General features: G+C 53.2%; 2 protein-coding genes across 16 annotated transcripts; one reads left to right on the forward strand and one right to left on the reverse strand.

Annotated features, from left to right (window-relative positions):
• Positions 1-299: 299 nt before the first annotated feature.
• DHDH (dihydrodiol dehydrogenase) lies at positions 300-5,609 on the reverse strand (the record flags this gene model as incomplete). Its single annotated transcript, XM_048928355.1, is given in 7 exon segments — positions 300-423; positions 679-895; positions 897-935; positions 2,480-2,643; positions 5,063-5,174; positions 5,282-5,377; positions 5,379-5,609. Coding segments are annotated over 7 exon segments (803 nt in total), but the record flags the coding sequence as incomplete, so codon positions are not given.
• A 529-nt stretch (positions 5,610-6,138) lies between these two features.
• On the forward strand, positions 6,139-19,787 carry LOC125685563 (uncharacterized). Of its 15 annotated transcripts, none has more exons than XM_048928684.1 (11): positions 6,139-7,244; positions 8,815-9,062; positions 9,150-14,272; positions 14,614-14,658; positions 14,840-15,134; positions 15,894-15,932; positions 16,034-16,210; positions 16,284-16,308; positions 16,587-16,642; positions 17,282-17,313; positions 17,428-19,787. In XM_048928684.1, the coding sequence occupies exons 4-11, from the start codon at positions 14,656-14,658 to the stop codon at positions 17,482-17,484; spliced, it is 684 nt and encodes a 227-aa protein (XP_048784641.1). In that variant the 5' UTR covers positions 6,139-7,244; positions 8,815-9,062; positions 9,150-14,272; positions 14,614-14,655; the 3' UTR covers positions 17,485-19,787. The 15 variants fall into 15 exon arrangements, with proteins under 15 accessions (XP_048784641.1, XP_048784642.1, XP_048784643.1 ...); XM_048928685.1 differs by having other exon boundaries at positions 9,150-12,935; XM_048928686.1 differs by having other exon boundaries at positions 9,150-9,875.
• Positions 19,788-21,622: the final 1,835 nt, after the last annotated feature.

Below are 21,622 nucleotides of genomic sequence, written 5' to 3' on the forward strand. Positions count from 1 at the left end.
CACCCCAATATCCCACCCCTAAAACTGACCCCAATATCCCACCCTTAAAACTGACCCCAATATCCCCCCACCCCCATTAAAAGAGCACCCCAATATCCCACCCCTTAAAACCGACCCCAATATCCCCCACCCCATTAAAAGAGCACCCCAATATCCCACCCCTAAAACTGACCCCAATATCCCACCCCTAAAACTGACCCCAATATCCCCCCCCACCCCATCCCAGCAGACTCCAACCCCCCCCCCTTCACTCCCACCCCCCTCTGTGCCCCCATTGCCCCCCCATTTCTGCCCCATACCTCCACCCAGCCGTGGGTTCCCCCAGCACGGCCCCCCCCGGCATCTCTGCATCCATGGACACGGTCAGTGCTGCCTGCTTCCCCCCTTCATACTGCAGCGTCACCGTCACCGTCTCGTCCACCCCTGTTGGGCCCATTTGTGACAACGGGACCCTCAAAGTCCCCCCATCCAAACTCCCCCCATCTGAGACCCCCCCTACCCCCCTGGGACCCCCACAGCCCCCACATGGGGGCAATTAGATCCCTTTGGAAACCCCAAACCCTTATGGGGACTCAAATTCCCCCTCTCGCACCCCTCCAGGCCTCCCCAACACCCCCCATAGGGACCCCGTTCACCCCAATGAGAGCCCCCCAGACCCCACAGGACCCCCTCCTTTACCCGAGGGGTGCAGGCAGCCCTCTGCCCGTAGCCGTAGGGGTGGGCGCCCCCTCCCCAACAAGGCGCTGGCCATCTGCAGCCCGTAGCCCCCCAGGTCCAGGAGGGCTCCCCCAGCCAAGCTGGGTTCTCGCACCCGTTCCACGGACCTCAGGGGGAAAGCCAGGGCCCCCTGCAGCACCCGGCATTCCCCCAAGGCCCCTTCATCCACCAGTGCCTTGCAGCCGCTTCCAGGCTGGGAAGAAGCGGGTCCAGAAGCCCTGGGAAGGAAGAATGGGGGTTGTAGGAAGGGACTGGAAGCACTGGGAGGGACTGGAAGCACTGGGAATGGGGTCATGGGGGACTGGGAGCAACCGAGAGGGAGTGGGAGTGATGAGAGTGGGGTTATGGGGCACTGGGAGCACTGGGAGTGGGGTAATATGGGACTGGAAGGGACTGGGAGCAGTAAGAATGGGGTTATGAGGCAGTGGGAGCACTGGGAGTGGGGTAATATGGGACTGGGAGCAACTGAGAGGGAATGGGAGTGATGAGAGTGGGGTTATGGGGCACTGGGAGCACTGGGAGTGGGGTAATATGGGACTGGAAGGGACTGGGGAGCATTAAGAATGGGGTTATGGGGCAGTGGGAGCATTGGGAGTAGGGTAATATGGGACTGGAAAGGACTGGGAGCAGTAAGAATGGGGTTATGGGGCACTGGGAGCACTGGGAGTGGGGTAATATGGGACTGGGAGCAACTGAGAGGGAATGAGAGTGATGAGAGTGAGTTTATGGGGCAGTGGGAGCAATGGGAATGTATTTTAGGGGATTATGAGGAGTTAGGGGGGACTGGGATCATTGGGAGGGGTTGGGAGCATTAAGAATGGGGTTATGGGGCAGTGGGAGCACTGGGAGCACTGGGAGTGGGGTAATATGGGACTGGAAGGGACTGAGAGGGAATGGGAGTGATGAGAGTGAGTTTATGGGGCAGTGGGAGCACTGGGAGTGGGGTAATATGGGACTGGAAGGGACTGGGAGCAGTAAGAATGGGGTTATGGGGCAGTGGGAGCACTGGGGAGCGGGGGTAATATGGGACTGGAAGGGACTGGGAGCATTAAGAATGGGGTTATGGGGGACTGGGAGCAACTGAGAGGGAATGGGGTAGTGATGAGAGAGAGTTTATGGGGCACTGGGAGCACTGGGGGAGTGGGGTAATATGGGACTTGGAAAGGGACTGGGGAGCACTGGAAATGGGACTGTGGGGGACTGGGAGCGGGGGTTGCGAGCAGTTAGTGAGGTCTGGGGATCTTTGGGAGGAACTGGGAATACTGGCAATGGGATTATGAGAGTAACCAGGGTAGGGTTGATGGGGAACTGGGAGAAGTGGGAAATGGTGTTATGGAGGACTGGGAGGACTGGAAGGGACTAGGAATGGAGTTATGGGGTCTGGGAGCACTGGGAGGGAGTGGGGTTGTATAGTGCTGGAAATGGGACTGTGGGCACTGGGAAGGACCAGGAGTGAGTCCAGAAGCCCTGGTGAGAAGCATGGGCACTGGGAGGGACTGGGAGCACAGGAAATGGCATCATGGGGGCACTGGGAGAGACTGGGAATGGAGTGGATGGGCAACTGGGAGGGACTGGAAGAGTACTGGAAATGACGCTACAGGGGATTAAGAGAGGCTGGGAATGTATTCAGAAACCCTGGGGTGAGAGGTGTGGGCACTGGGAGGGGCTGGGAATGGGATTACGGGCGCTGGGAGGGACTGGGGGGTTACTGGGGGTTACTGGGAACACCACTAATAGGGTTGTTGGCAACATGGGGGCTCACCTCCATCAGGAAGACGCCCGCCTCCCGTGCAGCTGCTGCCATCTCCTTGGCCTCGCGGGCGCTGATGCCCATTGGCTTCTCCACCAGCACAGCCTTGTGTGCCCGCAGGAAGAGGAGGGTGTCTGGCAGGTGCTGCGGGTTCACGGTGCCCACGTAAACCACGTCTGGGGCAGGGGGGATGGGGAGACGGCAGCGGGGACGAGGAGAAAGCCGTCAGGGAGATGGAGAGCCCACTGGGGGCGAGGAGAACTCGCTGGGGACAGGGGGGACCGTCGGGGGCAATGGGGGTAACGGTGGGGAAAGAGACCTCCTTTGGACAGGGGACAGCACTGGGGGCAGTGAGATACCAGTGGGGACAGAGAGACCCCAATGGGGGCAAGTGAGACCCCAATGGGGACAGAGAGACACCAATGGGGGCAGAGAGACCCCAATGGGGACAGAGAGACCCCAATGGGGGCAGAGAGATACCAGTGGGGGCAGAGAGACAGCAGTGGGGACAGAGAGACCCCAATGGGGGCAGAGAGGACAGCAGTGGGGGCAGAGAGACCCCAATGGGGCAGAGAGATACCAATGGGGACAGAGAGACAGCAGTGGGGGCAGAGAGACCCCAATGGGGGCAGGAGATACCAATGGGGACAGAGAGACCCCAATGGGGGCAGAGAGACCCCAATGGGGACAGAGAGACACCAATGGGGGCAGAGAGACAGCAGTGGGGGCAGAGCGACACCAATGGTGGGCAGAGAGACCCCAATGGGGACAGAGAGACACCAATGGGGGCAGAGAGACAGCAGTGGGGGCAGAGAGACCCCAATGGGGACAGAGAGACCCCAGTGGGGACAGAGAGATACCAATGGGGGCAGAGAGACCCCAAGGGGACAGAGAGATACCAATGGGGACAGAGAGACCCCAGTGGGGACAGAGAGATACCAATGGGGACAGAGAGACAGCAGTGGGGACAGAGAGATACCAATGGGGACAGAGAGACACCAATGGGGGCAGAGAGACCCCAATGGGGACAGAGAGACCCCAATGGGGGCAGAGAGACCCCAATGGGGGCAGAGAGACCCCAATGGGGACAGTGAGACCCCAATGGGGGCAGAGAGACCCCAATGGGGACAGAGAGATACCAATGGGGACAGAGAGACAGCAGTGGGGGCAGAGAGACCCCAATGGGGGCAGAGAGACCCCAATTGGGGCAGAGAGATACCAATGGGGGCAGAGAGACCCCAATGGGGGCAGAGAGATACCAATGGGGACAGAGAGACACCAGTGGGGGCAGAGAGACCCCAGTGGGGGGCAGAGAGACCCCAGTGGGGGCAGAGAGACCCCAGTGGGGACAGAGAGATACCAATGGGGACAGAGAGACACCAATGGGGACAGAGAGATACCAGTGGGGGACAGAGAGACACCAAAGGGGGCAGAGAGACAGCAGTGGGGCCGAAGGGATGCCCATGATGACAGTGAGATACCAGTGGGGACAGAAGAATCCATTGGAGACAGGGAGACCCCACTGGGGACAATGAGACCCTACTGGGGACAGGGACACACCAGTGGGGGTAAAGAGACACCAGTGAAGACAGGGAGATCCCAGTGGGGGACAGGGAGATACCAGTATGGGCGAGGGGACACCAGTGAGGAGAGAGAGACCCCAGTGGGGACAGTGAGACCCTACTGGGGCAGGGAGACACCAGTATGGGCGAGGGGACACCAGTGAGGAGAGAGAGACCCCAGTGGGGACACAGACCCTATTGGGGACAATGAGACCCCGCTGGGGGCAAGATGACACCAGTGAGGAGAGGGAGACCCCAGTGGGGACAGAGAGACAGCAGTGGGGCCAGTGAGACCCTTCTGGGGACAGTGAGATGTCAGTAGAGGGGGAAGGGACACCAGTGAGGAGAGGGAGACCCCAATGGGGACAATGAGACCCTACTGGGGACATTGAGACACCAATATGGGCAAGGGGACACCAGTGAGGAGAGGGAGACCCTACTGAGGACAGTGAGACCCTACTGGGGACAATGAGACCCTCCTGGGGACAGTGAGACATCAGTAGAGGGGGAAGGGACACCGGTGAGGAGAGGGAGACCCCAATGGGGACAATGAGACCCTACTGGGGACAGTGGGACCCCACTGGGGGCAAGGGGACATCAGTGAGAAGAGGGGAGACCCCGATGGGGACAATGAGACCCTACTGGGGACAAGGGGACACGGGGGGGCAAGGGGACGCCGGTGGGGGGAGAGGGAGATCCCACTGGGGTCAGTGAGACACCAGTGGGGACGCAGGGACACCAGTGGGGACAGTAAGATCCTATTGGGGACAGTGTCATCCCACTGGGGACAGAGAGACCCCACTGGGGTCAGGGAACTCCACAGTGGGGACACGAGGACCCTCCTCGCCCCACACCACCACATCTGGTGACAGTGGGGGGATATGAGGGGACGGCACGACGTCCCCCCAAATCCCAAACGATCCCACGGGGGTCCCGGCTCATTATGGAGCATCCCACAGTCCTGTGAGGCGGTGACTCCCCCCTGTCCCCATAGGGTTCCCCCCCCCCCCCCTTCCCCCCAAACCCCACTCACCCACTTGGGGGTCTCTTGCCAGCTCCTCGTAGCTCCCATAGGCACGTGGCACCCCATGCAGCTGTGCGTACTTCTGGGCACGGGACAACTCTCGTGCTGCTATAGCCACGGCCTGGGGAGGGGGGGAGAAGGGACAGAGGGTGATGGCAGGGGGTCCTATGGGGTGATTTCCCCCCTCCCCCCTCCCCAAATTTAGGATCCCCCCCCCCCCTTACCCACCAGGTGCTCCTCGGCGGGCAGCGTGCGCAGGGCCACCAGGAAGTCGTGGCTGATTTTGCCAGCTGAACAGATGCCCCAGCGGGTCGGGGGGGGGACGGGTGGTACCTGGGGGGGACTGAGTGGGCTCCTGGGGGGTCACAGTGTCCATGGTTCCTTGGGGGGGGGGGGGTCCCAGTGGTGGTGTCTGTCTGGATCCCTGGGGTGTTGCTCCAGACGGTGTCTGGGATCCTAATGGTGTTCAATGGGATCCTGGTGGCTTTCAGCAGTTGTGGCGGAGAGGAGGGGGGGTCACTCAACACTCCCCTCTCACCCAGGACGGCCCTGTGGGTGCGGGTGTGGGGGGTGGGGGGTGGAGCAACACCTGATTGGGGCCCCCCGGGGTTGGGTGGTGGTGGAAGCCCAATGGGTGCTGGAGGGGGGGGGGGGGGAGGGGGGAGGGTCAGAGGGCGGGGAACCGAAGGGCTTGCCCAGGGGTGGGGGTTGTTTTGGAGAGATGTGGGTGGAGCCTGCATGCTGATGAGGAGGAGGGGAGGGGGGCGTGGCCAACGCTCTGCCCCTCCTCGTCGATAGGGGGAACCAAAGGGTTTGGGAACCCCTCCCTCCCCCCCCCCCCCCCCCATAAAGGAACAGGCAACAAAACTGTGTGGTTTTTACTGATGAGGTTAACAAATGAATGCCAATAAGTAGCAGCGGGGGGAGCTCAGCCCCTCTCTGACCCCCACTCAGATGTGTGGGGTGCTTCCCCATCAATGGGGGATTGCCTTTCAGTGGGGGGGGGGTCCCGGGGAGTTCCCATCATTTGGGGGGGGGTCCCAGCAGGATCCTGATGGTGTCCTGGGTGATGATGGAATCACAGAGGCATTCCTGTGTTCACATTCCATGGGGTGCTCTCCAGGTCTGGCAGGAATAACTCATGGAACGTCCACATTTCTTCTCCCAGAAGCAAATGCTGCTGCTCTCCTTCCTGCCTCACCTTTACCCGATTCCTTCTGCATTAGTGGGCTGAATCTGATTGCCTAAACCGAACCATTAAATGCCACATGAGGTCCCCTCACGTATTATTCCTCTTTACCTGTGGGACGGTCACAAGTTTTCCTCTCTCTGTACTCATACCTGGGATTGCCCCACCCAAATGCAACTCTCTGAGGTTCTGAGGTTCTGAGGACCCGCTTTCTCATCCTGTCCAGGTCCCTGTGGATGGCAACCCTCCCTTCTGTTGTGTCACCTGCAGCACTCAGCTTTGCTGTGGATGCACTCGTCACTGATAAAGATGCTCAGGATTACCAGGCCCAAGATGCACCCCTGGGGAAGCACCACGTCTCACTGGCCTCCACCTGGACACGGAGCCGTTGACCACAGCCCTCTGGCTGCAACCAATCCAAACAATTCCTTGTCCATCCCTCTCCATTTCAGATGTGCTGCAGGACCACGTCAGAGGCCTTGCACAAATCCAGGTAGATGACATCGCTTGCTTTCCCTTTGTCCACTGATGCTGTCACTCCATCACAGAAGGCCGTGGGATTGGTCAGGCATCACTCACTTGAATATCTCTTCATGTGCTCTAACATCTCTTCCAGGAGCATCTGTTCCATGATATCCCAGGCCCAGAGGTGCAGCTTATCGTCCTGTAGTTCCCCAAGTCTTCCTTTCTCCCTTCCTGAAAGCAGAGTGACGTTTCCCTTTTTCCAGTCGCCACCTGGGCAGCCACAGCTTTTCAAATACGATGGAGAGTGGCTCAGCCCCCGCATCACCCCGCTCCTCCAGAACCCTGGGATGCCCATCATTCAGCCTCGTGAGGCAGCCTGTGTGCTTACAGAGGGGGGTGTTTCACCCCTGTGACCCCTGCCCAGAGTTTCAAGGAGCAGGAGAGGTGTAGGAGCCTGGTGAAGACCGAGGCAATGAGCTCACTGTCTATTTCAGCCTCCTCCATGTCTGCTTTAGTCACTTCTCACCTATCAGAGAGGTACGCTCTCCTTGGCCTGTCTCTGCTGACCAGCGTGCCTGTAGAATCCCTCCTTGTTGTTTTTCACATCCCTTGCTATTCTCAGCCCATCCACTTTTTAACGCAGAGGCAATTCCCACCCCTCCTACCCGGCCTATCCCTTCTGAAACGCTTGGAGCCCCTCAATCATCGTATTCCAGTTGTGTGAATCATCCCACCACGCTTCCGCGTTAGCAATTAAGTCATCATTTCCTAATTGCAGCAGGATTTCCACCTCCTCCTACTTCCAACCCACGGCCAGTGTCTCAACCCCTCATCTGTGCACCCTGGGCACTGTCAGCTGAAACCACAGCGTGGGGAGGGCACAGTGCAGCACCAAACCAAGTCATGGCAAACGCATTTTGATGCATTGATTGAAGGCAGTCTGGTGTGGAGAAAAGAAATAAATGCATCCACGCTTTCTGTTCTGATGCAGGAATTTGAGAATAGTCTTCAAAATTGCAAAAAAAAATATATATTTATATTAAATGATTCACGTTTGCGACTGCATTTTCAGTTGATATAAATACACAACCTGCAGGTTTTCAGATGGAATTGTGCAGTCGGGTCTCCGACTCAAATATTTGGTCGTGTCTTTTTGCTAGGCTTTTATCAGGCCTCTGTTAACAGAGAGAAATGTCCCCTGGCTTTGCTGAATGTTGTTGGAGACCCAGCACTGGGTGTGAGCACAGTGGTGACGCTGACAGTGGTCAGTTCTGCTGGTGGAGGTTTTGACAACGTGGCCTCTTGTTTGTTGCTGGTGGAAACTCACTGCTGATGGTGGTGATTGGTGAAAAGTACTGTTTTGTAGCTGAGAATTTGCTCTGTCAAGCAGAGCTGCTGTGCTCATTGTTGTGGTTTCCAAGGGAATAAATAGGAGGCATTAGTTTTGGAGTGATCTATGGCCCGTGGCAATTCCTCTTCACTCAGTGTAGAAGGTTGGACGTTCTAGATCACAAAACTCAAAGCCCTGAGCTCAAAGCCATTCACACAGCTATTCAATTAACAGTTCTGTTCTCTTCCTTCTGCCTCGATTATACGGTCTGATAATAGGGAACGGTTTTAAACTAAGAGGGGAGGTTAAGGTTGAATGTTAGGAGGAAATTCTTCACTCAGGGGATGGGGAGGCGCTGGTACAGCCTGCCCAGAGAGGTTGTGGGTACCCCATCCCTGGAGGTGCTCAAGGTTGGGTTGGATGGGACCCTTCCTGTCTGTCCTACTTCCTGTGATTGATGCCATTTGTAGTCGGTGCGTCCCATTCGACTCTTCTTTTGTAGCAGGACAGGTTCCGTTTTCTCACGTTCCACAAATTTAGCTGAAGAAAATGCAAATCTTTGGGATGAAAGGAGTGCACCTCTGCGAGCGGTGAGTAAAGGCACTTTGTATTTGAATTACGGGTTCAAATTAGTTAATTAAGCATTAAGGTGGGGAAAAACCAGCCTTGGCTGATCTGCTGCCTGTGGGACAAGTCCTCATTCTCAAAGCACCACTGAAATTTTACACTCAGTGGAAAATCCCATCCCTCTCATCCTTGAATTCTCTGTATCTACAGGTACATGAGAAGGAGCAATCAAGCCCTCTGTGAACTGTGACTGTATTAATTGTTGTGGGGTGCTGTAAGAGACTGAGAAGCAAGAGGGCTGATGTCCCAAATGCTCCCTAGAAGCATTGAGAGCTTCAATGAGAGCCTGAATTGAGAGCACAGCGCTAAGAAAATAAGGAGCAGTCGGAGGAGAGGCCTATTAAAATGGAAGTAACATCTCTCCAGTGCATCTGGTCTCGTAAAACTATCAAGATCTGGTGAGTAACAATGGGGGCTTAATGGGGGAGAGAGAAATCTCTCCAGGTACGTCTGCATACGTGGTTAACTGGCAGTTGTTTGGACAGGGAGAGAGCGAGACCAACCTACAGCCCCTCCAACCCGCTGCTCTTGGGAAAAGCCAAACCCAACTCACGTTGGAGGGGGCACGACGACCGCCTGGACCCCAGACTCATTTACAACCAGTGACAGAACTCCTCCTCGGGTCGTGACAGAGGATTTCAGGAGACCGAGTGTCCCTGGTCTGCACCCCTTCTATTTGTGGCCGTGGTTGCCATCACCCACCTGGTGTTTTCCTCTTAATCAGCACCCACCTGGTGTTCTAATCTTTTCCAGGTCAAGGAATTGTAATGCTGAGGTTTATTGTGGCTTATACACCTGAATGAGACATATGTCAAAGCAGCAGTTGAGCCTATTTGTCACACAGCCCCCATCCTACCCCCTCCTCTAACGAGAGGGAAAATGCTGCTTGCTGTTACTCTGCCTTTTGTGTGAATTCCTGTCCCAAGGGAGTGCTTATATTGACTGCATGTTCTGGAAGGCCAAGTGGGGACAGGCCCAAATCTTGCACAGTTGATGAAACTGAGCAATGAGCAATTTGTAACGAGCTGGAGCCTCCACCCTCATATCCACCAACACCTCATAAGCCTCTGCAGCTCCTGTTGGCATCTAGGAGCTCCACTGAAACTCTGGTTTGGCCCGTGAATCTATGCTGTAATGCAGGTTTGTTGGTCTCAAGCTCCACTACAGCCGTTCCTGTGCTTGACCACTGATCCTCACAGTGTGAGAAACAGGTAGGAAAGCTCCCTGTCACTCCAATCTCCTGCAGGAGCTCATAAACATGAATCAGATGTGAAAAAAAAGGACAGCAGAACCCTCCAAATTCCTGGCGTGCCGTGAAGGGCTGTGTGTTACACTGGAGTGAGAAAAGAAACCAACCAACACAATTTTATTGAGTTTCAGACTGAACCAAGAGAACAAGGCTGCGTGCTGCTGCTTAATGCCTATTCCCCAGTTATTCTCTTATGAACAGTAACTCAAACATGATTTTTTCTTTTTGTTTTCCTCCAAGAAAGCAGCTTGCTGTCCCTTCCACAAAGCTGATTCACCTGAGCGCACACGGGGCATCTCAGTGTGCATGGCCACATTCTGGTGGCGACGTGGACACTGAGACTTGATTTATGCTTAGAAAGTCCTGTGTTTGTTAGGCAGAAGCTAACTGCTTGCAGCTGGGAGCCTGCTGAACCAGTGCAGTGTTCAGGAAGGAGCAGCTCAAACGTTCCTCCTGCTCTGCAAGACCTGGAGATGTTTCTTCCATCTTTGCTTTATTCCTCCTTCATGCAAAGGCAAAACTGGAGCTGTCAAGATCATCTAGGGAACAGTATGAGGACTAACAGATTTGGGTGTGAGTCTAACCAATCTAGGACCAGAGTTTAGAGACAGGTTGTTCATTTGGTGCTCATTTATTGTCAATATCTACCCGCCCCTTTGTAACCAGGAGTTACTTTGTGGAGCCCTTTTAATTGACGTGCATAAAAGCAGTGATGATGGAGGCACATTTGAAATGCTGAGCACGACGACCGGTTGATTGCTGTGTCCCACTCTGTAACCTCACCCTCTATGACCTCCTTTATTTTTTCCCCAATTGCTTTTAGACCCAAAACACCCCAGAACATATTAGGAACGTTCTCGATACGGGGTTTCGCTTTCATGTAATTTCCTTTTGTGTTTCTTCAGCATGTTCTCACATTTATTCCTCCAATTTGTTCTCCAGCTCATCTTTCTTGTGTTATTCTTCATTTATACTGCAGAGTTATTAGGGACAAATTCAGCTCACCCCATAAGCAATTATGGTGAATGTAAGAAGCCCCAAAAGCTGGAAGAGCTCTTAAAAGCCCAGCACTATTCAGCCACCTGTCCTTATCAATACATTCCTCTCTCCTGCCACAGCTGGTGACAGCTAACAGTAAGAGGTGCAAGCAGTCACAGGTGATAAGGAGTTTTCTCCCTCTTGAAAAATGCTTTTTGTTTAACTGATTTTCATAATATTTGCATTAAGATCCAGGTGCAGCACACATACATAGATTTAGCGAATCAGCACGGTGCAAGATGTTTGAAAATCATTTATTTTTTTGGCCCAGGAATGACGTGCGAGCTAGAATCTCATAGCAATGTACATTAATTAAAGCCAGAAATGCTTAAAAACGAGAGCTGGCAACGCAAAGTAGGAAACAACGCGGTAATTCTTTAACCACAACTGTTGTGGATGTTTGAGTTGAGACTGATGTTTCTTTTCCTAGAATTGTGGTGCTAAGCAGTAAGGGCAATGCACCATGATCCTATTTCCAGCAAGTTATCAATTCCCTTCACTTGACATTCTGTTCAGTGCTCAGTCTTAAACATTCACAGGCTTACCGGACTCAAACCCTCCTGCATCCAATGGGAAGAAATGAGAACCTCCACGACCTGAGCAGTAGGTAAAAAAAGTAGAAAGTAGATCAGTTAAGTGTCTGCATTACCTGGATGGACCTCAGAGAGATGGAATGTTTGCACCACGCGAGACATCAGTTCCAAAGTCAAAGGATACAAAGGAAAGAAGTGGGCAAAAAAAATCCTTGCTGCTAACTGTGAAATAAATCGCTTTTTGTTTCTGAGTTCACACCCAATCAATGGATCCTTGCTGAGAAATGATAAAGGAAGGGAGGTGAAAGAAAGGTGCCTGATGTCCCTGTGAACTGGGGCAGCTGTGACTTCTATGTCCCTGACAGGATTATTGGCTGCTACAACCAACAAGAACTTAAACACCCATCCTGTGTCAGTGGGCATCATCACCACCATCCTCTTTAAGCACTGAGCCAGTGCCACGTCTCCTTTTATGCAGAGGCTGAGTCTGTGCTATGATTTTATATTCAGCTGATGGACCAAAATTCAACCCAAGCCGCAGAGTCCATGCAGGGAACAGAAGAGCCTCAGCAACTGAGAATTCTAGACACTGAAAGCCTTTTAGGTAATGTAGGCATGTCTACTGAAGATCTCAAAAGACACAGCAACACGTGTAACCATTAACATCCCTTACCTCTGGACTCAGATTGATAAGGAGATTAATAATTCATCTTCTCGTGAGATAAAGCACACTGAATATGGCAGCACTTCAGAGCGTGCTCTAAAGACTGGCTGCAAGCAAATCACCGGGTGGTGGATCTCTGCGTTAGCAGCAGGTACAGAAGGTCAAGAGCTTTTTTGATAAACGATCCCTGAGCTGCTTTTGGGTTTCATTGTAGGTGTTTGGACCGCAGTCTGGCCATGACACAATCCAAACCTTTGCTTTTGCTCTCTGTTCATCCACGCTGTGCAACAACTGCCCTGACCTGGGGGACCGAGAGCAGCAAAATTCTGCCTGAAGATTAAGGACACGCTCAATGCTGCTAGCAGGCAACTTACAGCACCTTTCGTCAAAAGCCAGCTGGAAGATGGATCCAACACAAGGGGAATCCTGCCCCACAGATCTCAAGCCCTTCCCAAGCTGAGTGGAAACACTCGGCCTGTCTTCATCGTCCAGCACAGAGCAAAGCAACCGCGGCAAGCAGCCGATGTTCTTTGCAGCTCATCAGCCCTCTGCGCTCACACACCTCCATGCTTTTGGTCCCTCACACTGGAGATGTGCAGCTTCGGCTCTTTTAAATGCTGCTTCAAGCCCAGCTCCACGCAAGCAAAGCATCACAGAGAAATGCATCTTTCTGAAGGAGCGGTCGGGTGAATCTTGTGTGGGAGGAAAGTTCTCATTTCTAAACAGACGAGGCGTTGCTGTGTGCACGAAGCTGTAGTCTGGCCAGGCCAGAGAGCGCTAAGAAAGGGTGAGGCAAAAATAGCACAGGCTGATTCTGAGCATGCAGGAAGTTCATCACTCACCACAGAGTGAGTTCCCAGCACGTGGCAACGTTCTGTGTGCCTCCAGATTGCGTGTAGCCCTCTGTTGGTCGTCTCTGTGGGCTGATGCAGGGCCAGAGCTCCCGGTGGCTGAGTTCCTCCATTCTCAGAGCAGACAGCAGAACTGCAGCCGTGGTCCTGCTCTGCCCCTTGACTTCACCATCAGCCCTACATCCAAGCAGGGACACGTTCTCAATTGTGAGCCCAGAGAAAACGTTTTGTGGGGCAGAGGAGTGGGGAGAGGCGCTAGTTTACTTCTACTGCAAGGAATGAAACTGCAGTGCTGTTTCCTTGCGGTGACAACGGCAGCGATAGTGAGTGCAAAGAAGTTTTCTGCTGTTGGAGTTCTGCAGGTGATGGAGAGCTGCACTCAAGGCTTTGGGTTGTTTGCAGGCTTCTCACTGCTGGGATGCTCCCTGGAGGGTGAGATTGGGCTGAGAATGCAGTCTAAAGAGTAAAGGAGCAGTGGGGATATGTGTAAAGCACAGAAGAGATGCCCTGCCTGGCGCAGAGAGGTTGTATTTGAAGGGATCTTGTAAACAAGATGGACAGTGATTGATTACACAGTTTGGCAGTGGCAGGACCAAGAGAAAGGTTTTAAAATAGATGTGGGGTGATTAATGTCAGACGCTGGGAAGACATTCTTGATTCAGTGTGTGTTGAGGCACTGGCTGCCCGGAGAAGCAGTGCGTGCCCCATCTCTGGAGGTTCTCAAGGATGGAACGTAAGATTCTATGATTCTATCTAGGTATAGATAACTGTATTATCTTTAAGGTCCCTTCCAAATCAAACCTTTCTCTTTTATGACTCTGTGAAAGACCAGGGGTGGTCAGCAGTCTGGAAGAGACAGAGCAAGGAGGACAGCTGACCTAAAGAGACCAAAGTGACACTGCATGCAGAATGAGGCCATGATCAGCAAGGAGATGTGGGGAAAAGAGGGAGAAGGGAGAAGTTTCCTCCCTTCAGGAAACAGGAAACGCGGACCATGCTGAGGGCTCTACGTGTCCTGAAATAAAAGCGGTGTCTCTGCTGACGCAGTAGATGCACCATAGGCTGCATCACAGCCTCTCGCTGTGAATAACTCTCCATCAGCCGCAGAAGCACCACAGGACACGTCCGAGGCTCACAAGACAAACCTGTGACCATCTGCACCCAGCTCACAGCAAAGCAGGCGCCGGGAGAAGAGATCTCCAAAAGATGTGGGTGCAGATGGGATGGGCAACGCCGTGTCCTCGTGTCTCTGCCCTCCTGCTGCTGGTGCTTGGTGAGCTGGGGAGCAGGGAGCCCTGCCTGGAGCAGGAAACCCACCAGTAATATTCTTGGAGTGGTGCTGAGGGTGAAGATGAGTAGGAACGTGTGTGTAGGCATGTATGAATAATCTGAGAATGAGGAATGCTGTCTGAATTTGAATTTGAGGAGATTGCATCCGGAACTGAAAACACATCTGGACTGGGCTTAGATATGCTGAGAAGGAGATGGAGGAGAGGCAGTATGCAAAAACACAGATGAGATTGCTCCTACTCCGCAATGGGGACATGGGCAGGGACACGTGGGTGAGCAGGACAGTGTCCCTCTAACCAAAACCCTCTCTGTCTCATGGTGCAGGTACTGGTGGGAGCACACAGAACATCTGCAGCTCCGGGACTGATGGTGAGTGTGAGAATGGGTCCAGAAAATGAAAACATCGTGGGGGAGGAGATGGAAAGAGAGAAAGGAATCTTTCCCAATGAATTCCCAGTGTCCACCCCTGGAGTGCTGGTTGTCCATGCCTTGGGATACAAGGTGTTTTTCAACTACTGATGCTGGTGGAATCCCTGTGCCATCTCTCCAGGTGTTTTCCAGGCTCCTGTCCTGTACCTTAACGCAACCAGCGCTCAGGAAGGGGACGTTGTCCTGGCTCAGTGTGTTCTTCAGGACCAGTTTCCTGCTACCCCGAATTGTCTTCTGCAAGGATGGGTTGGAGGTGTACAGCATGAAAGCCCAGGAGGGCAGGGTCATCAACTCCATGCTGCTGAGCATCACTGAGAGAAGCAGTGGGACTTACAAGTGTTTGTACGAGCACAGGAATGAGAAAAACTGGCCGAGGAGCTCCGTCCTCAGTGCTCCCCGGGACCTGCGTGTCACAGGTGGGACATGAGATCAGGGCGGTGGGGACACAGGTGGGACTGAACATCCCATGTGCAGCAAGAGATGTCATAGAGTGGGGTTGGTTCTGGAAGGATTCCCTTCTCCATCCCACGCTGCAGAAATGGGGCTCTGCAGTGCCCAGGAAAAGAAAGGACAGATAGGGGGTGGCCATGGAGCCTTTGGAGAGGGGTAAGGATGCTTCAAGGACTGTTGCAATATCTTTATGAGCGTATGGAAGGGAAATTGGAGCGATTTCCAGGAGTGAAATCGTTCCTTACTGTGTGAGGAAGAAGATGATGCTGCGGCCATGGTGTGGGGATGGCCAGGTGTCGGTGTGCTTTGGGGTCTGGGTGCCCCCACCTTCAACAAAGCCACCAAAAAGAGCCTTTAGATGACGGCAGGAGGGGAAAAACACAGGATGCAGTCTGGTAAATTTGATGCTGCCATCCCATCTAGGCAGGGCAACATACTAGTCCTTTCTTATCCCCAAGGGCAAGGAAAGAAGAGGGCTGTGCTGCAGTGTCATACAATGCACAGCTGCATCTCTGCCATGCATTTCTTGATCCATCATAGTTTCCATAATCGATACCCATGTGGGAGAGAACCTGCATCGTTCCACGTGTCTCAGGGGCAGAGCTGGCTGAGCGGACTCCTGCCCACGGCTGCAAGCTGTGCCCCTAACAATGCATTCAGGGGCTGTGTTCATGCAGAGGTGAGAGTTCAGGGGAGATACTCAGCCCATCCATTTGTGCCAACAGGCCACGTGTCCGGCTCCACGGAAGGGACAGCAACTGCTGGTGAGGCTTTCCCCTTTACTCCTGCAGTCCCCATGCATCCCAATCTTCCCTCTCACTCTCCTTTGTCCCCATTTTGTCACTGCGTCCCCAACACGCCCCAGTGTCCACATCACTCCCTTCGGACTCAACTGCACTCCATCAACCCCAAGCTCTCTGTCCCCACGCCTCCAATCTGTCCCCAGACCCCAACAACCAGCAGGCCTCCGCAGTCACTGCGGTGGCATTGGTGACTGTCATCCTCCTCCTGTCTGCAGCGGCCTTCTGGACCGTCAAGAAAGGTGAGGGCTTGTGGGAGCTGTGAGGGATCCACGAGGCTGTCACAGCTCTGATGTGGGACATTTCTTCTTGCAGGTACCTGCAGGGAGAGATGCCGAAGGTGAGCAGTAATGGCCTGGTCAGGGCTGGGGGATTCAGGTGCAGCTGGGACCCTGCGCAGGGCAGCATGATCTGCGGGTTCCCCCAGGATAAGATGGGATTTCCATCCTGCTGAGGAAGAGAGCATTTCCTCATGGGAATATTTCCAACAGAACATGGGCACCTGGTGGATGAGAGATTGCCGTGGGTTTGGATCGAACGCAGTGCCCTAGGAGGCATCATTTAGTGAATATCCCACAGCAAACACACAGCCCAAATCCATTTCCCTTTCCTCTCCAGGCAGCAGCACGTTCCCAGCCAGCAGATGGAAGCCACTGACTATGGAGAACTACACTGTGAGTGCTGGGCACCCCTTTTCCATGGGGATCCCCTTCCCATGAGCTCCCATTTGCGATCCCACCAGTTCCTTTCATGATGGGACTCGCAAAACTATTCATCAAGGGAGAATTTCCCCGTGCTGCTTTCATCCCAGTGCTTGTGCTGACAAATCCCGCATGCATGGTGGATCTCTCAGTTCAGACTCTGCTGTTCACCTTCTTCATTTTCTCCTCCCTGTGGTGTTTGTTTCAAGCCCAGCCCAAGGCTCAGCCCCACACTGGAGGATGCTTACAGAGACAGGGGTGGGGAAGTATCTCAGAGGTGGCTCTGCAAGTGCAGGCAGCAGCAAAAGGGAGGATGCTGTGGTTGGGGGCAGGGGATGTAACCCCACCACGCGTGCACCTTGCTCTGCTTGCAGCTCGAATTTCATTGCAGAGCAGCAGGCTGAGATGTAAAGAGAGAAAATGCCTCCACCAATGGGAAAATGCCCCAAAGCCCATCATCTCTGCTCCTGCGTATCTTCCTGCACAGAGTGGGCAAACGGGGCTGGGCAGTCAGAGCAGAACCCATCATCTGCTGCCCAAACCAATGGTGGTTCTCCCCTGTTCCCATATTGGTTCTGAGCAAGCACTCACGGTGTATTTTTTCCCCCACAGATGCCACCGTTGTCCACTATCAAAGGGACAAGGTGAGTTGGAGTCCTTCCCCCTGGAATTGAAGTGATACGCTCCTCAGACACGTCATGGTATTGTTTGTACACCTCCTCATGCATCTCCTGCTCTTATGTTCCTTCTGCTTGCAGAAAAATGGCAAATCACGAGATACTTTTTCCAGCCACACATCACACTCTCCTCTCTGACTTCTGCAAACACCTCCCCCTGTTGTGTAGAACTGCAGCCCCTTGTTGCTGCTGCCAGAATTGCGCGGTTCCTCCTCGGAAGCTCCAGAAATGGTTCTATTGGAGGAGTTGGAAGAACATTTCTGAGAGTTGGAAAGAAAGCAAAGGGGGAAAATCTTGCCAACAATTATGAAGAAGAGGCAATCAAGCAAGGAAACTCTGCCCCAGATGTGCTCTTATTTTTGCTAGCTGTCTCCTGCCTGCTTCCTCCTGCATGCGTGGCTCCTGGTGCACCTGGAGTCTCCTCGTTCAGGGCCTGCAGGCTGTAGCTGCAGTAATTGGGCTTTCCTTTCCCCTCCAGCCTCCTGTGAAGCAGATAAATGACAGCAGAGCCCTGTAGGCTACAGCATGGCAAGGGCACTGGGACTGGGTCACGGCCACTGTGTTTCCTTGCACAGGGCTCCTGGGGTGTAACGTGGGGCAGAGAGTATTTATGGGCTTTGCTCTCATGTTACATCTGGCAGAATAAGATTTATGACTTGCTTATGTACATAATGCCTGCAATGTTAATAAAACATCAGAGATACACCAGAGTGGGACATAATGATGTGTCATGCAAATCCACAAGCTGCACTTTGCTGCATCATCAATCTCAACCACAGTCTTGAATCAGAGGAATCACGGAGTGATGAGCTGTGGTTATGCATTACTGCTGTGGCTTCAGGTGGAAGAAGCTCTGAAGATGCCCAGGCTGGCTGTGTTTTGGTACCTGCAATGAACCTGAAGCGCAAGGATTCTGTCACAGCCCTGTGCACAGAATGTCGCTCTCAGGGTGCATTCAGAGAGAATTACACCAGATTCGACTGGGAAGACTAAGGGAATCTTCTGTGCCTCTGTGTCACAGACTGGCTTTGTCCTGTCACCGTGTCTGTGACTGATTAAACAGCAGAACAGAAGTGAAAATGAAAGCAGAAGCAGCAGCGGGCTGCGCACCCACCTGTGGTCTGATTCTGTATGCTTTGAAGCTGAGTGTTTGTTTGTGAAAGGCTCCGTGAGGTTTTGGGGTTTCCTCATCTCTTGGGCAATGTCATGGCAGTTACAGGACTTTACATGGAGCACAAATTCCTCAAAACGACATTGAAATTTGCTCACACGGGGCCAGATGAGCCTTATGTGTTCACAGGTGTGTGCATCAGGGCTCATCAGACTCAAACCCTCCTCATCTAACGAGGAGAAATGAGCACCTCTGAGACCTGAGCTGAGGCAGGTCAGTGAAGGTGCAGTATTGCATCTCAGAAGGATGAACGTTTCCAGCATGGGAGGCGCAAGGGCAAAAGCCAACGAACACAAAGGCGATGAAGTGGGCAGATGTTTAGAACAATCTTTACTTCCTGACTGTGAAATGAATGACTTCTTGTTTCCTAATGCACACCCAACCAATGGATCGTTGCTCAGAGATCTTACAGAATCACAGAATTGTAGGGGTTGGAAGGGACCTCCATGATCATCGAGTCCAACCCCCTGCCAAAGCAGTTCCCTACAGCAGGTCGCACAGGTCGGCATCCAGGCAGGTCTTGGACATCTCCAGAGCAGGAGACTCCACCACCTCCCTGGGCAGCCTGTTCCAGTGCTCCTCACCTCACTGTACAGCAGTTCCTTCGCACATTGCTGCAGAACTTCCTATGCTGCAGTTTCCGGCCGTTTCCTCTTGTCCTGTCTCCACTCACCATTGAAAACAGTCCGGCCTCGCCATTCTGCCCCCCACACCTTAGATACTGATAGACCTGGATCAGGTCTCCTCTCAGTCTTCTTTTCTCCAGGCTGAACAGACCCAGTTCACTCAGCCTTTCCTCATAGCAGAGATGCTCCAGGCCCTTCACCATCTTCGTGGCCCTCCGCTGGACTCTTCCCAAGAGATCCCTGTCTGTTTTGTACTGGGGAGCCCAGAACTGGACGCAGTGCTCCAGATGAGGCCTTACCAGGGCAGAGCAAAGGGGGAGGATCACCTCCCTCGACCTGCTGGCCACGCTCTTTGCAATGCAGCCCAGGATGCCCTTGGCCCTCTTGGCCACAAGGGCACACTGCTGGCTCACGGCCGACCTGTCGTCCACCAGGACACCCAGGTGCCTCTCTACAGAGCTCCTCTCCAGCAGCTCATCCCCCAACCTGTACTGGTGCATGCAATTATTCCTCCCCAGATGCAAGACTCTACACTTGCTTTTGTTGAACCTCATCCGGTTTCTTACTGCCCAGCTCTCCAGCCTGTCCAGGTCTTGCTGAATGGCAGCACGGCCTTCAGGCTGTCAGCCAATCCTCCCAACTTTGTATCATCAGCAAACTTGCTGAGGGTGGCCACTATCCTCTCATCAAGGTCATTGATGAAGATGTTGAACAAGAGCGGACCCAGCACCGACCCCTGAGGAACACCGCTGGTTACAGGCCTCCAACCGGACTCTGCACCACCAACATCGACCCTCTGTGCTCTGCCACTCAGCCAGTTCTCAACCCACCTCACTGTCCACTCATCTGTCCCACGCTTCCTCAGCTTTGTTATAAGGACGTCATGGGGGACAGTATCAAATGCCTTGCTGAAATCAAGGTAGACTACATCCACTGCTCTCCCCCCATCCACCCAGCCAGAGACAACATCATAGAAGGCCACCAGGTTGGTCAAGCACGACCTCCCCATGGTGAACCCATGCTGACTGCTCCTTATCACCTCCTTTTCTTCCAGTTGTCTGGAGATGGCATCCAGCACAAGCTGTTCCATCACCTTTCCAGGGACAGAGGTGAGGCTGACTGGCCTGTAATCACCTGGGTCTTCCTTCTTGCCCTTTTTGAAGACTGCAGTGACATTGGCTCTCCTCCAGTCTTCAGGCACCTCCCCCGTCCTCCAACACCTCCCAAAGACGACCTAAAGCGGCTCAGCAATCACCTCTGCCAGCTCCCTCAGCTCCCGTGGATGCATCCCATCGGGTCCCATGGATTGGTGAACATTGGTGCTGCCTCGGTGCTCCTGGACCACCTCTTCCCTGACAGAAGGGAGGTCTTCCATTCCCCAGACCCTCTCACTCACCTCCAGGGTCTCGGATTCCCAAAGGGGAGCTTTCTCACTGAAGACAGAAGCAAGACAGAATACAAGAAGGTATTGGAGACAAAACCATGAAAGGTATCTGGAGGACCTCCAAACTGTGCTTTGATGCCCTGCTGCTGCCCTCTGGCAGGACAGTTATTATCACCAACCATCTCCATCCTATGTCAGTGCGCTGTTCATGGGCACCAACATCTCCAGCAGCATCTTCTTCTTTGCGCTGAGCGAGTGACTCACGTTCTTTGAAGTAAAATCCATGTTAAAATTTTGCATTCTGCTGATGAATCAAAATTTGGCCCCATCTGCAGAATCCATCCGTGAAAAGACTCAGCAACTGAAATTCTAGACGTTGTGTGAAACTGTAAGCCTTGTGGATAAGTCAGGCAGGTTTGGTAAGGAAGATCTCAAAAGACACAGCAACACTTGCTACCAATTAACATTCCTTATCTCTGGACTAAGGTTGATAAGGAGATGAATAATTCCTTTCGTCTTGAGATGGAGTCTGGCCAGGCCAGAGAGCACTAAGAAAGAGGGATGCAAAAATAGCACAGGCTGATTGTGAGCACGCAGGAGGTTCATTGCTCAGCACAGAGTGAGTTCTCAGCACACGGCAATGTTTTGTGGACCTACAGATTGCACCTATCCCTCTGTTGGGGGAATCAGCCTCTGCCCAGGACTTAACCTCCTTGTCTCCTCCATGTCTTACCTGCCATAGGAGGGAAGCATCCTTGTGTTGCAATTAGATGCAAAGGGTTCTTTGGTGTTACAGAGAGGAAGAGTTGGATGTCCACGGCCTATAATCAACACTGAGCCTTATTTCAGAACTAAAAATCTATTTCAGCTATTGTCCATTAGGAAAGGACTCCACATCTTAAGTCTGTAGATCAAAGGGAGTGAACTCTGAACAGTGGAACTGAAATGAAGACCGAAATATTAAAGATTAACTCCTGGTACAGCTCTGCCTGAAGGTCAGCTGCTGTTTTATTGTAATGCCAGTACTTTCTTGTCAAGGTGCATTGTAAATGGAGACTCTTTGTCCTTGGGTCTTGGCAGATATCACTGAGAGAA

The sequence above is a fragment of the Lagopus muta genome, chromosome 28 (genome assembly GCF_023343835.1).
Source record: "Lagopus muta isolate bLagMut1 chromosome 28, bLagMut1 primary, whole genome shotgun sequence".
In the NCBI taxonomy this organism is placed as follows: Eukaryota; Metazoa; Chordata; class Aves; order Galliformes; family Phasianidae; genus Lagopus; species Lagopus muta.